General features: G+C 39.6%; 1 protein-coding gene across 10 annotated transcripts in view; it reads left to right on the top strand.

Moving 5' to 3' along the window:
* The window catches only part of SASH1 (SAM and SH3 domain containing 1), a 335,989-nt gene that overhangs the window by 225,480 nt on the left and 95,953 nt on the right, over positions 1–14,556 (top strand). For 9 of the 10 annotated variants that reach the window (XM_067701818.1, XM_067701821.1, XM_067701817.1 and 6 more), the window contains 2 exons: positions 13,110–13,160; positions 13,290–13,339. In XM_067701818.1, coding sequence (XP_067557919.1) covers positions 13,110–13,160; positions 13,290–13,339 — 101 coding nt within the window. Of the gene's footprint in view, positions 1–12,878; positions 12,936–13,109; positions 13,161–13,289; positions 13,340–14,556 lie in introns of all 10 variants that reach the window. The other variant, XM_067701820.1, reaches the window with a different exon arrangement.

The following is a 14,556-nucleotide window of genomic DNA, read 5'->3' as shown; positions in this document are numbered from 1 at the left end:
GGATGGACATTAGAACTTGGTCATTTTGTAATACCTAATATGAAAAATTTTAACTAGATTTGAAATCTGTTACATTTTCATACGCAGTTTCACTGTGACATTAGGCAAAGTGCTGTTAGATCCTTGCAATGTAAATTGCCGTAAGTATTTCAGTGGTTATAGAAATGGACAAAACAATTTTGATGACTTAGTTGTGTGAATAAAATTCCTTGTTAGTAACGACCAACAAGAGTGGTAAGAGCTCATCACTAAAAGTTTTGGCCTAACTTAGCTTACAGTCGTTTCAATCATATAACTTAATTTTTTTAAAGTTATTTTTCAGTAAGCTCAAAGTTCTATTAAAAAACTAAAAAGATTTTACTTGGAAGTTTTGTACCAATTCAGTTTTTAATATTTTCATGGGGCTTTCCTAGCGGTCCAGTGGTTAGGACTCTGTACTTCCACTGCAGGGGACACGGGTTCCATCCCTGATTGGGGAACTAAGATCCCGCATGCCGCAGGAAAAATTCAACATTTTCACTAATACTCTGGTAATCAGTATATGTTATTTAAACATGTAATAAATGTTTTCCCACTCAACCCCTCCTCAGTGCCTCAGCGTGCAGCGGCCTGTTACTGTTGTGCTGGATGGGAAGAGGCACAAGGCGGCTGTCTGCCCTCTCTCCCTGGGAGCCCTTACCATGTTTGCATTCTCCTTCCCTTCTCTGAGTAAACAGCTCCAGGTCCTCCAATTGATCTCATTCATATGATTCCATTTCTAGACACCCTTCTAACAAAGGTTCTCCTGGTTTTCATTATCATCTGGAAAATCTGGCATCCAAAGCTGAGCACAGCTGTCCAGATATCATGCCTGGTGCTAGAACAGAAGGAATACAGGGCCTGTGATTTAGACATTAAGTGCAAATGATTCCCATGAGTGACTTTAGAAATCACTAGAATGTAAGCTCCATGAAGGCAGCAACTGTCTTTTTTCACTGTTTTATCCTTCTTGACTAGAACAGTGCTTAGCGTACGGTGTGTGATCAATAACTTTTTTTTTTTGCGGTACACGGGCCTCTCACTGTTGTGGCCTCTCCCGTTGCGGAGCACAGGCTCCGGACGCGCAGGCTCAGCGGCCATGGCTCACGGACCCAGCCGCTCCGCGGCATGTGGGATCTTCACGGACCGGGGCACAAACCCGTGTCCCCTGCATCGTCAGGCGGACTCTCAACCACTGCGCCACCAGGGAAGCCCAATAACTATTTTTTAAATTAAGGAGTGGTTAGATGAAAGAGCAAATGAAGAGACACGGAGAGAAATTAAAAATAAGTGGGCCCCGTTTAGTTGCTTTCTGTGACTTTTGTCTCAGGTTTATCGATCCCAGTCAGCAACTAGATGTACCCAGAGTATCTCTTGGTGAGTGTGGATCACTGCACATTGTTCTCACAACAGTGAGATTGGATGGGCCATCCAGAGGGGCTGGATGTTGTGCGCATCCACCACTGGGAAATGCAGGGGCCATTTGTATGTTGGTCTTCATAAGCCAAGTCCTGCTAGTAAAATGAAAAATTGAACTACACAACTTTTTTTTTTTTTTTGACTGCACCGCACGGCTTGCGGGATCTTAGTTCCCCAACCAGGGGTCGAATCGACCCCAGGCCCCGGCAGTGAAAGCACCAAGTCCTAACCACGGGACCGCCAGGGAGTTCTCTCACAACTTTTTTAAAAGGGTGATTAAAATGTCTTCATGACGCTGTGTCTTTAATATTTACATTTATATGACATGACATACTTGTGTTAACTTCGTTCGTAGTAAAAGGTGCATTCTTCTACCGTGATGCATTTTATTGAAATGATCTATCATCAGGCAACGGTTTAGGTCTCATTCCTACCTGTCTTCAAGATGCTTGGTGCGTGCTGTGTACTCAACACTGTTAAAGTTGTAGCCTGAAAGATCTAGTGTATCATTTCCTAAGACAGTTTAGAAATTAAAGAATCATACTGCCTTGTTGTTTGAAATGAGGCATGAGAGTACCAAGCTTGACAGTCTTAGATTAAAATTATCCCTGATTTTAACCAGTTCGTCTAACATTCACTGACTCTCCCCTGTGTTTTAGCATAGTCATGCTTCAAGATGGCAGAACTCACCCTGCTTTCTCCCCAGACTGAGTTCTGCCCCTGTCCTGGGTACTTCCGGTAGATAGGAGGATGTGCGTTTCATGAATGTCCCCTTGGGAGGTCCCTTGGTTTTCACGAGGGGATCTCAGGCCTACCTCCAGCTTTGCTGAAGTTAGAGCACTTGTGGGACAGTTCTGCAGGGGCGTGGCTTGTGACGTTGGTCAGTGTGATATAGTGTCCTCTCTGCCAGAAGCCAGAGGAGAAATTCTCATTCTCATGATGGATAATGTCCATCTAACCGATCATGTCTCCTTTGCATTAAACATTAGAAGCTTAGCCCCAAACGTGTGGTCTATCTTTAGTGTAGAATCCATAACCTGAATTTTGTGAACTAACCTAATTCATGGACCAGTTTTACTACACAATCTTGATTTTTCTCCCCCTTTGTATCATTTACATTAGTTTTTTAACGTTATCAGGCAACATTGCACTTAAGCTTTATCAGGCATTTTAAGTCATTTTTTGGAATGTGGAGAGGTCTAATAAATATGGAACAAAGGCTTAGAGAACATGGACTAATGCGGCAAGGAGACTTAATTACCACAGAGCAGTAATGGCTAGCTGGAAATTGCCACTTTTGGTTTCTTATCAATGCTTATAGAAATTCACTGATCTGTTCATTATAGTTGGGTTTTAAGGCTGCAGTTAGTATAATAGCATTCAACTGTGAAAAAAAAAAGCTGTTTCCTTGGAACATTTCTTCTTTGATGTGGTGGGATGAGAGTAGTTTTCCATTCACTTTCACTCATTAGAAAAAAGTTGATATGCTGGGCGGTGAGCTTATTTACAGGAGCCTGAAAATGACTCACGTTTCCTGTTTCACCTATGAACGATTTAGGTAAAATAAGATATGACAACCTGTGGGACCGAATTTAGAACACACAGACTACTACAGATTTTACCCTAAAAGTGATTCAATACCTTAACATGGTCTTTTTAAGTTCTTATAGGTCTGAGTTGTAGATCTTTTTGAGAATATTTGTTGAATTGCTTTTACTTACCGATCTAACTCTGCAACCCGAAAGAAATCTTAAAGCATGAAAATACATGTCCCAATCAGTAGGACTGGAATGAAAAATTAATGGAAGAGTCAGAATTACTGGCAAAGTAATCCAGTTTAAACAAATCAAACCAATAGATAGCCATCAAGCTCCTCTCTTGTTCAGAAAGTAACAGCCATGGGGACCCTTGTCTTGTTCACTGCTGCCTCCTTAACACTTCACATGGGGCTTGGTCCATAATAAGTGCTGAATAGTTTTTGTTGGACTGTGAGACTGTGTGTGTGTGTGTGTGTGTGTCTCTGTGTGTCTGTGTGCCTGTCTGTATGTGGGTACAATGAATCCCCGTTAAGAAGGCATTTACAGGGCTTCCCTGGTGGCACAGTGGTTTAGAGTCCGCCTGCCAATGCAGGGGACACGGGTTCGTGCCCCGGTCCGGGAAGATTCCACATGCCGCGGAGCGGCTGGGCCCGTGAGCCATGGCCACTGAGCCTGCGCGTCCAGAGCCTGTGCTCCGCAACGGGAGAGGCCATGACAGTGAGAGGCCCGCGTACCGCAAAAAAAAAAAAAAAAAAAGGCATTTACAGTCTAGTTGAGGGAATACGATGCAAATAAGTGAGCAGAAGAGTAGCTACATGTAGGGAGACCTTCAGGAATGGCATTTAAGGCACAGTTGGGCAGCGAAGGTTTAATGGGAGGTGGGTTTGTAGATGAAGGATGACTAGGGTTTGGGTGGAAAGGAAACAGAAGTGAAACTACTAGGACAGCAAGCACTTAGGGGACATTGGACCCAGCACCCGGTCTCTAAGACATTGGACCCAGCACCCAGTTTGTGATCCGCCTGTCGGTCAAATGGCCTCTCCTTCAGAAATGTGGACTTTATCCTGTTGGTATTGTGATTCCACATTTTGGGGAAATTTTGGAACGGAGAAATGACACAGAGTACAAAGCAGTGTGCTTCTCAAAGTGACACGAGCAAACGGATGGCCTGGGGATCATGGTAAAATGCAGATTTTGATTCAGGAGGTCTGGGGTGGGGCCCAAGACTGCCTTTCTAACAAGCTTCCAGGTGATTCTAATGCTCATGTTACATGAAGCACTTTAAATAGCAAGGACATAGCATTAGGATTTCAAGAAGATTTAATGGACAGTAGTGCTTGAATGGGCATGACACTGCTCCATCCTGGGGTTTTAGAGTCCAAAAGGAACTTAAAGATAATCAAATGGTCCATTTCTCTTTCATTGCCATTGGAAAAAACAAATAAAATAAAATGGAGGTCTAAAGTGGGAGCCCGACTGGAACTCAATTCTCCTGGCTTGACGTCATCACCTCCCACTCTCCTGTGCAGCGCGGTCCAGGTCTGTGAGGGGAGGATTGCAAAGAAGCTGGTGTCTGTGGGAGTGGAATGGGTTGGCTGGATGCAAGAAGCCACGTGAAGGGAGAAGCAGCAGCTCCTAGTAGCTGATGTGATGGGGAGTGAGAAAACGCCCAAGAAAACATTGAGGTTTAAATCCTGAGAAAATGAACACATGCCACACGGATGGGCTGGAATGGAGGAGTCAGACAAGAGGGGAGGAGACTCGGCCAACGGGAGGTACCACCACTTCAGTCTTCTTGTCAAGTGAGAGATGCCGCATGCGTCTTAAAATCGACCACCAGCAGCAACTTTGCCCAGCAGTTCAGAGCTTGGTTCCCTCCATTAATTGCACACATTAATAAGAGCATGTGGCGTTTCACTTGTAACTGAAAGTTGTAAGCGCTCAGTCCTTTCACTTTTTTCGAGGCCTCCTTCCTGTACCCAGGATGGAGGAGGAGAACTTGATGCCAAGCAGAGCTGGTGGGCGCCTGAGGTTCTTCCTCTCCGCTTTTGGAATAGGAGAGGGGTTTAGCCTTCCTGCTTTTCCAGCTGTAAAGTTCATTTGGCTTCCAGCTCTGCCAGCGTGAAGGGAGGGAGAGGTGTGGATTTCCACAAGAACGTGGAAACAAAGTTAGGGTGAGGATGGGGGCAGGATACTTGCTTTCCTGGTCCTACTCTGCCCTGAGTGGGTTTTTGACGCTGGTGTATTGCACAGTGGGTTGTAGCACTTCAGAGTGAAAATGTAGCCTATCAGGGTCAGAACCTTAGTTTTCTATTTGACCCATGCCCTACTGGTGTGACCTTATAGAGTGTTTGTGTGTGTGTGTTGCCTGTGTTTGGGCACGCGTGCACATGCCCAAGCTGGTGACAGCACACACGTGCTCTCATGTTTTGGTTCTGGTTTTGGCAAACCACTGATTTCATCTTGAAACATTTGTTCTTTTTTTTTGCTTCTATGTTAGACGTAATAAACATTTAGGGAACTATTTCCAGAAATTGTCCAAGTTGATAAGAAATGGATTTGAGGTTTTCTCCCCTAATAATTTTGTCATCTGATTCCTTTCTTAAAAAACTGTATGATACTATGGTTTAGTCTCTTTCATTCAAATTATGAATATGAGATTATCTCTAAAATCATCATGGACCTTTATTGTTAAACATAAAATTCATGCATAGCTTTATGACACTAATTATTAAAACTTTTAACACTTGAAGAATTTTAAACAGGGCATGGCCTAATTTGAGAAATTAAGTTTTGATATTTCTTAAGTTTTAATTTTAATTGTTGAGATAAAACTAAAATTATCAGATTTAATTTTTTAGAATGGTTATTATGTTTAAAAACTACAAAATTAATATGTGCTTGAAAATATGTTAAAAATTCAGAAATACAGTGGCCTTTGCAGGAACTATCATTGGTGTTTAGGAATCCTTTCAGATGTTTTCTCATACATTTATAAACATATACATGTGGATAATTTAAAAACATATATAGGATCTGGAGATTGCAGTTTAAAATTTTTAATTTTTATAACTAACTTTATAATTTTTATTTTTTTTTAAATCGAAGTATAGTTGATTTACAATGTTTCAGGTGTACAACAAAGTGATTCAATATGTTATATATATATGTATGTATATATATTCTTTTTCAGATTCTTTTCCATTATAGGTTATTATAAGATACTGAATATAGTTCCCTGTGCTATACTGTAGGACCTTGTTGTTTATCCTTTTTTTTTTTCAAACATTTATTTATTTTTGGCTGCTTTGGGTCTGTTGCTGCCTGCGGGCTTTCACTAGTTGCGGTGAGCGGAGGCTACTCTTCGTTGCGGTTCTTGGGCTTCTCATTGTGGTGGCTTCTCTTGTTGCGGAGCACGGGTTCTAGACACGCAGGCTTCAGTAGTCGTGGTGCACGGGCTCTGTAGCTGTGGTACACGGGCTTAGTTGCTCCGCAACAAGTGGGATCTTCCTGGACCAGGGATTGAACCAGTGTCCTCTGCATTGGCAGGCAGATTCTTAACCACTGGCACCACCAGGTCCCTATCTGTTTTATATATGGTATTGTGTAGCTGTATCCCAAACTCCAAATTTACCACCTCCATCTTTCCTGTTTGGTAACCATAAGTTTGTTTTCTATGTCCGTGAGTCTCTTTCTGTTTTCTAAATAAGTTCATTTGTATCTTTTTTTAGATTCCACATGTAAGTGATATCATATGATATATGATATCATATTATAAGGAATCATTTGTTTTTAAATTTAAATTTGTTTAATTATAAAACCTTTTTTCTTCATTTCTTACTATTTATAATACTATTATTAGAACTTAAAAAAACAATTGAAGTATAACTGACATACCCTCTGCCACATCTGTCCCTCCCTCAATGCTGCCAGTGCTCAAAGCCAAACGAACTTTACAGTTGGAAAATCAGGAGGGGTAAACATCGTGTTAGTTTCAGGAGTACAACATAATATTTGATATTTGTATGTGATATTTGTATGTATAATAATTGCAAAATTATCACCACTGTAAGTCTGGTTTGGAGATTGTATTTTTAAGCTGATTTTCCATTGTTAAAAGAAATAATAAAGGTAATGCAAGATTACATGCTTGTAAAAAGCGGCAAAGAGAATAGAAGTGTAGATCCTCTCAGACCTTTTCCTATGCACATACTTACATGCACCCATGTTGGGCAATATTTATATTTTGCTTTGGCTTTCTCTGTTACTACTTCATTAAGTTAGGGAGGTTTCCTTAAGCGTTTGTAATTTACAAACTCACTAAGAATTTGTAATGTTAATGATATTTGTCATTCTTAACTAAGGCATACACATGTTGCTTAATGATAAGCAGTTTAATTCATAGGTCAAGTTCCATACATCCACTTTCTTCTTAAATTTTTTAAACTTTAACTAAGCTATGATACCCTAACCTACAGTTACAGGTTCAGGCTCAGCTTCCAGTGCTGTGTGGCTCCCTGGATGCCCACATTGAACATGGACCAACGTTTGGAGTTATTTCTCATAAAATACTGCTCAGAATACTGTCAAGAGCAAAGTCAATGAGCATATCATACTCAAAAAGTATTAGAATGATAGATTTATACCTGGGAAACAGTAGTAAGTCCTTCTCTAATGAACTCTGTGGTTGTGTTCAAGTTGGAGTGTGTTTCTTCATGTTCTTTTGCAACATTTAGATGGAATATCTAAATTTGTTGAAAGTGATTTTTTTTTTTTTTGCGGTAACCAAAGAAAGTTTTCCAGTGCTAGGAAAGAGTGGAATTCTTGATAATTGAGCCATTTGCTCAAGACTGAGCCACAGTTAGGATGTAAGAAACCCTGGTAGCTAAACCTTTACATTGAAAATTGTGAGGGAGTTCCCTGGCAGTCCAGTAGTTAGGACCATGCTTTCACTGCAGGGGGCCCGGGATTGATCCCTGGTGGGGGAACTAAGATCCTGCCAAAAAAAAAATTGTGATATTTCACGATACGGTGTGTGGGATTTTCTTCAAAGTAAAAGGGTGGAGCTGAATTATGGGTGAAGGTATAGATGAAACGAAGTTGATCCTGATGAGTAGAAAATTGTTGCCGCTAGGTAATAAGCATTTGGGAGGTTGTTATATATACTGTTCTCCTTCCTTTTGTATATTTGAGATTTTCTATAATAAGTTTGAAATAAGAGACAAATAATAACTGTAGCCTAAAACACTGTGATACTTCAACTTTTAAAAAAATTCAATAATGCTTTACACTTTTCAAAAGTTTCACACACATGATGTCATACAATACCATTAATAACTCTTTTTCCGTCCTACCCCTCTATTGCCCTTCCTCCCTTCCCTCTCTCCACTGGTAACCACTAGTTTGTTCTGTGTATCTGTGTCTGCTTCTTTTTTGTTTTATGTGATAAGTTCAGGATGAAATATATTGCCATGATATGCTGCTTGAGTAAACTCTATAAAAATCACAAAAAAATGTTTCAGGACATTGTCAAGAATAAATAGTCTCATCTCATTCCTGGTTTCAAAAACTTACCTGAACTCCCATCTCCTTGGCAGTCAGTATGGTGGACTGTAGTTTCCAAACAGCCTTAATGATACCTCCCATCCCAGTGCCCTTCTTACCATGTGACTTTGACCCTCCTCCAAGTGAGAGGTGGGGCTCGGACTCTTGCCTCCGGAAGGGCTTGTGGGTCCAGCAGAAGTGACACTGTATGAGGCTATGTTATAACAGGTAATACATATACATATATCTATTCTTTTTCAAATTCTTTTCCCATTTAGGTTATTACAAAATGTTGAGGAGAGTTCCCTGTGCTATACATAGGCCCTTTTGGTTATATATTTTATTTTAATTTTTATTTTATATTGGAGTATAGTTGATTAACAGTGTTGTGTTAGTTTCAGGTATACAGCAAAGTGATTCTGTTATAGATAGTGTATTTGTATATGTGTATGGATAATGGAATCACTTTGCTGTACACCTGAAACTAACACAACATTGTTAATCTATACTCCAATATAAAATAAAAATTAAAGAAAATAAATTGTAACTTTTCTTAAAAAAAGGTAATACACTTCTGCCTGGTTCTCTTGGTATTCTCTCTCTGGAAGCACCCATGTATAGGTGTTCAGCTGATACCTCCTGCTTCAGTCCCAGCTGTTAGCCAGCATCAGCCTTCAGACATGGGAGTAAGTGAGCTTTCTGATGATTATGGCTCCAACCATCAAGTCACCCCCCGCCCCCTTTGAATCTTCCCAGCTGAGGAAGACATCATAGAGCAGAGATAAGCCTTTTCTTTCGTGCCCTTCCTGAATTCTTACCCGCAGAATCTGTGAGCAAAACAAAATTCTTGTTGGTTTATATAACTAAGTTTGGGATGATTTGTTACACAGCAGTAGCAACTGGAACAGTCAGAATATGTTAATGAGAGACAGAAGAATCTTATTTCTCAGGGATCATCACTTATCATAACATGCCCAAAAGATACATACATACTCAGTGATTTTGATGGTATTCACAATTTTTATGATTTCCATCAACGTGATGACTTCGAAATCAGGAATTGTATTGTAGACCATCCATTAGTCCCAGAATAAAGTAGTTAGTGGCTGGGCAATCAGGTGTATCTCTTTAATTCTTCTTACTCCACCTCCCCCCTTCATCAGGACTTCCTTCTGCTGGAGCTCCAGACCATGGCTTCCTGCCCCTTCCCCTCATTACACTGGTTGAATTGGGAGCAGAGAAGGGGCTGGCCTAATCTGGGGACTGGACAGGGAAGAGGGATGTCAAGGAGCCTTTCTCTGCCCATTCTTTTTTTTTTTTCCCCAATAGTTCTTTTAATTTTTTAAAATTGAAGTATAGTTGATTTACAATGTGTTCGTTTTGGGTGTACGGCAAAGTGATTCAGTTATTTGTATATATATATATTCTTTTTCAGAATCTTTTCCATTATGGTTTATCACAGGATATCGAATATAGTTCCCTGTACTATACAGTAGGACTTTCTTTATCCACTTTATTTATAGTAGTGTGTATCTGTCAATCCCAAACTCCTAATTTATTCCTCTTCCCCTACCCCCTTTCATAACCATAAGTTTGCTTTGTGTGAGTCTGTTACTGTTTTGTAAATAGGTTCATTTGTATCGGTTTTTTTTAGATTTCACATATAAGTGATATCATAGGATGTTTGACTTTCTCTGTCTGACTTACTTCACTTAGTATGATAATCTCTAGATCGATCCATGTTGCTGCAGATTCTCTGCCCATTCTGACCTGAATCTGTCCTTCTGAATTACATAAGCAATACCCTTTATTGCTGCACACATGACTGGTGTTCCTTCTGCCTGACTCTGTCACACTTTTTCATTTCACACTGTGCTGTGAAAAAAAATCTAATTTTTTTTAGAGGTAAACAGAATAAAAAGTTATCCAGCACTTTTTCCTTAAGTGTGTATGACGTATTTTCAAGATTTGTTTCATGCTCTGTACATAAGGTGTTTTATCCAAACGTATGTCAGAACACCTGCTAGCTTTAACTCTTATTTGTAACGTTCCATTTCTTAGGCTAGATGGTAGGTCCACATGGGTTTCATCACATTCGCAAGAACATGATAGAATGATAGTCTTTTGTATGTTTGTCATTAATATCATGTGACATCCATCAATGTCATAATGATGGAATTTTGCCCATAGTCCATTCTGTTTTCTCACCAAACATCATATGGGTCCTTAACTTAGTGGATAATTTTACAAGCTTCTCCTCAATTGTGTAATACTTTTACTTTAGGATACGTTTACTCTAAGAAATGTCTCTTAACAATGATGGTCATCTCTCCTTGAGAGATGAAATTAATAATGTTTGCTCTGAACAACATTATTTTGTGGCATGTTCTGGGGGAAAAAAAAAACGCTAGAAACATCATTGTGCAAGATCTCCTGTTAAACATATCCTGTTCCTGGTAAAACAGATGTTCTGCATGGAAACAATAACTGGGTCCGTTATTTTAATGGGGTGAATTTTAATACATTGTATATCAAACTACACACCCAACCAATTTCCTAAGTAGCTACAGCACAGTCAAATGTCTATTATAAGTGACAAACTAACATGTGAAAATGAATTGTTTAGAATATTAGTTCCAGATCATCGAACATTTAATATGATTGTTAACAAGCATCGGTTTTGTATGCAGGAACGGGTACATTTTGCATAATATACTGTAAACATTGTGTTTATGGTGTGGAGTAACAAGTGGTACACTCAATAAATAAAATTTATTAGAAAAGTGCAGGTAAAAATGTACAATAAAAGCAGGTAATTTCCTATCATGGTCTACGTTACCGAGTAATGTAGAGACTCAGATTATGAAGAAAGTTAAGAACAGAGGAGGGGAAGAGAGTCGAATCAGTTACTTTGTGTTGATGGTTATGGAGTTGGGGGTTAGAGGGACCATTTCAGAGGAACTAATAGAGTGTGTCAGAATGCCGAGGCTTCCATACCGACTCCTGAACAGGAAGACTTAAGATGAAAAAATTGCAAGCTGTACCTTTGCTTACCTCCTGCTGTTTAAGTTTGTAAATTTCTCTATGCCATAATGCTAAGAGGTTAGGTATCAGGGCATCGTGATTGTTTTCTAAGCACCAAGAACCTCTGAAATACATATCCCCTTTGTTGATTGCACTTGAGTCTGCCATCATACCAATTGGACTTGGAATATAACTCAAACATTTCCATACATTGTTTTGCGACAGAATATAAATTTGATCATTATAAACAAAGGTGGCAATAAAAACCAGGAGGATGTTAACCAAAGAGAAGTTCATTGGGGCTTCACACCCACTCTGATATTTTTTCATAACAAATAAGGTCCTGGGACTGGAGGTGAGTGGGTTGCCAGTCCATTAAACACTTTTTCAGTGTTGAAGAATCATCCTGTTCTCAGATTTAATCACCCCAACACATTCATTTTAATTTCTTTATTTGTACTGGAAATTTGTATTCCTGTTACCTTGTTTACATTTATACTTTCACTCCGAGTTACACTTACGTTGCTGTTTCATTGCTAAGTTTTAAAATCTTGATCTAGATTTGCAGTTGTGCTAATGAGGAATTAAGCAACCTGAAAAAAAATGAACAATTAGATGCAAGTGAGAATTCGTAATTTGGATGATCTGCCCCCATTTCCTGAATGTTAGCTGAGACCAACAAAACAGTCTTCATATAGTGCACATACAGTCGTGAAGAAGATAGCAATCATTAAGAACCCAATAGGATTATTGAAAAACTCACAATTAATCTGATAGTTCAAACTTGTACAACATTAGTGATATTACTCCTTCCTCTAAAACTGCCCATCATCCTGCTTAGGACTTGCTGGTCAGCCGGGGACCACCCTGGACTTGGATGACACTTTGATGCGAACCTCCGCTTTAGCACCTGTTTAGATTTAAAATTTTTCTCTACTTATGAAAAGTTATCAGTGCGGTGCTCTGTGCTCTATTTACTAGTATAACTCTCATTTTCTTACGGCATATTCTAACACTTCTAATAGTGTAATTATCCTGTTTTGTTGTCAAAGCTTATTTCAATGTATTATTTTTTATCACAGGTAACAGGTTTATCTCTCTTTTTTTTTCTTTCAAAGGGGATACAGTTTTTTTTAAAAACCATAAAATGCGTGTTATACTCTACGACTTTGTCTCTAAAATTGTCTGAGTCCTCTGCCTCTTCTTCATGACTGTATGGCACAAATGGATCATAGTAAATTCTGTGTCCTGATGATGGTCTAATCACATCCAGAGCATCATTTCACCATTAACTCTTAGTACCGTTCAGTTAGATTGTGCTTTTTTCTTCTGCAGTAAAATTATCAACAGTGTCAAGTGATGAAGTTTGGAAAACAGTTCAATTTTAAAAGGGTATGGCTCTCATTTTAAAAATAGTTTTTCCAGAAAATCTGTTTATCTCCTCCATCTATTCCCACCGTACCCTAGCATTTTCCAAATCCCCCCATCTCTTCTTACACAACTATTTGTCTTCTGGTGTGTGCCACGTTTGGAAGTCTCATTAAACCAGCATCTGTTCTGTTTTAGGAGAAACCCGAAGCCAGCCCAACGTCACTTCAGCTGCGGTCCCAGATCGAAGTAAGCACAGTGACTTTAATCATCTATTTTTGCTTCTGTCCTTTTTTTTTTTTTTTAAGTGGTATTATGTACAAATCAGATGAAGCCTGCTGTTCTGCCTGCACTGACACTGTGAATCTTCTCTCCTAGGAGTCACTGGGCTTCAGTAGCACCGTGTCAACACCAGAAGTGGAAAGAAAGTAAGTTTTCTTCCTTCTGTCCAGGAGCAGAATTTCTAAGGTGTCTTTTAGGTCCATCCTGAGGGACATGAAATGGATGATCATAATATTGTGTATGTACTACAGAGCTTGATGTCATTTTCTTTACATGGTGTGTGTGTGTGTGTGTGTGTGTGTGTGTGTGTAGATGGATGAGTGTGTTTCGTAATTCAATTGGTGATGCAGAGGGTTCTGCAAAGCATTAATTGATTTTATACTCCTTATGGTAAGTGAGCTTAACTATCTGAAAGTGAGCGTGGAGAAAAGGAAAGGACAGCTAAGTCAACCAGAATGGGTTTCTTCTTTTACACTGGTTTTTGATATAGGATGAAAGTCATAAAGAAGCAAGGTACAAAAATAGAAAACATTCCAGAATAAAACAGTGATTACAGTACCCTCTATGTACCTTGCTTTGGTGGGTGACCTTAAAACAGAGATAAATGCTTGCGACAGAGATTACAAAGGCTTACTACCCTTTCCTGTTAAAGGTAGTATGTTTGCCTCCTTGCCCTAACTTGGACCCTGTAATTTTTACTCTCATGGAAGATAATTCTATGTTACATCTTATATTTCCAGTATTTCTTTTTGGCCAGTTAAAAACAAAACAAAGCAAATTTTTTTTTTCCCTATAACCTTTCCCTCTTCTACTTTATTCTATCATAATTATGGTAGAATGTTCTATTTATGATTTTCTGAGGTAAAGAACTTTTGAGAAAGTCCACATCTTTAAACAGACACTTCCTCTGGCACAGAGCCACTCATACTGTTTCAGGCCAAGAGAGGCGTAGAAGTGGTTTAGGCATCAAGTATTTCTGGAATGAAAAGCACACGTCAGGCGAGCGTGTGTGTGCTTTACAGCACAGCTCTGCGTAATCCATCCACGTGTGCGTGCTGCTGGCACAGACGCGGCTTCCAGGAGGGAAGGCTGCTGTGTGCCAAAGCTTCAGTTCTCACTAAGCAGCTTTGGATCAGGCCTGAGGAACGTTAGGGGTGATGAGCAAAAGAAAACCAAGGCCATTGCCCACTCAAGGTTGGAAGGTAAATGTGCAGTAAATAGGAATTTCCTTTGTCTTAGTTGCATGTATTCTCCCGGGAACTTAGTAGCGTGGAGGCTGAAACAGCCAAGAGAGCTGAGTTGACATTGATTTTGAAATTGGAGGTACGACGGTGGTGTTGAACCGAGTGTGGGCAGAAACACT

This window comes from Pseudorca crassidens, chromosome 13 (assembly GCF_039906515.1).
Source record: "Pseudorca crassidens isolate mPseCra1 chromosome 13, mPseCra1.hap1, whole genome shotgun sequence".
NCBI lineage: Eukaryota > Metazoa > Chordata > Mammalia > Artiodactyla > Delphinidae > Pseudorca > Pseudorca crassidens.
Note: the sequence above shows the minus strand (reverse complement) of the source record. Positions and strands in the feature narration are given on the sequence as shown.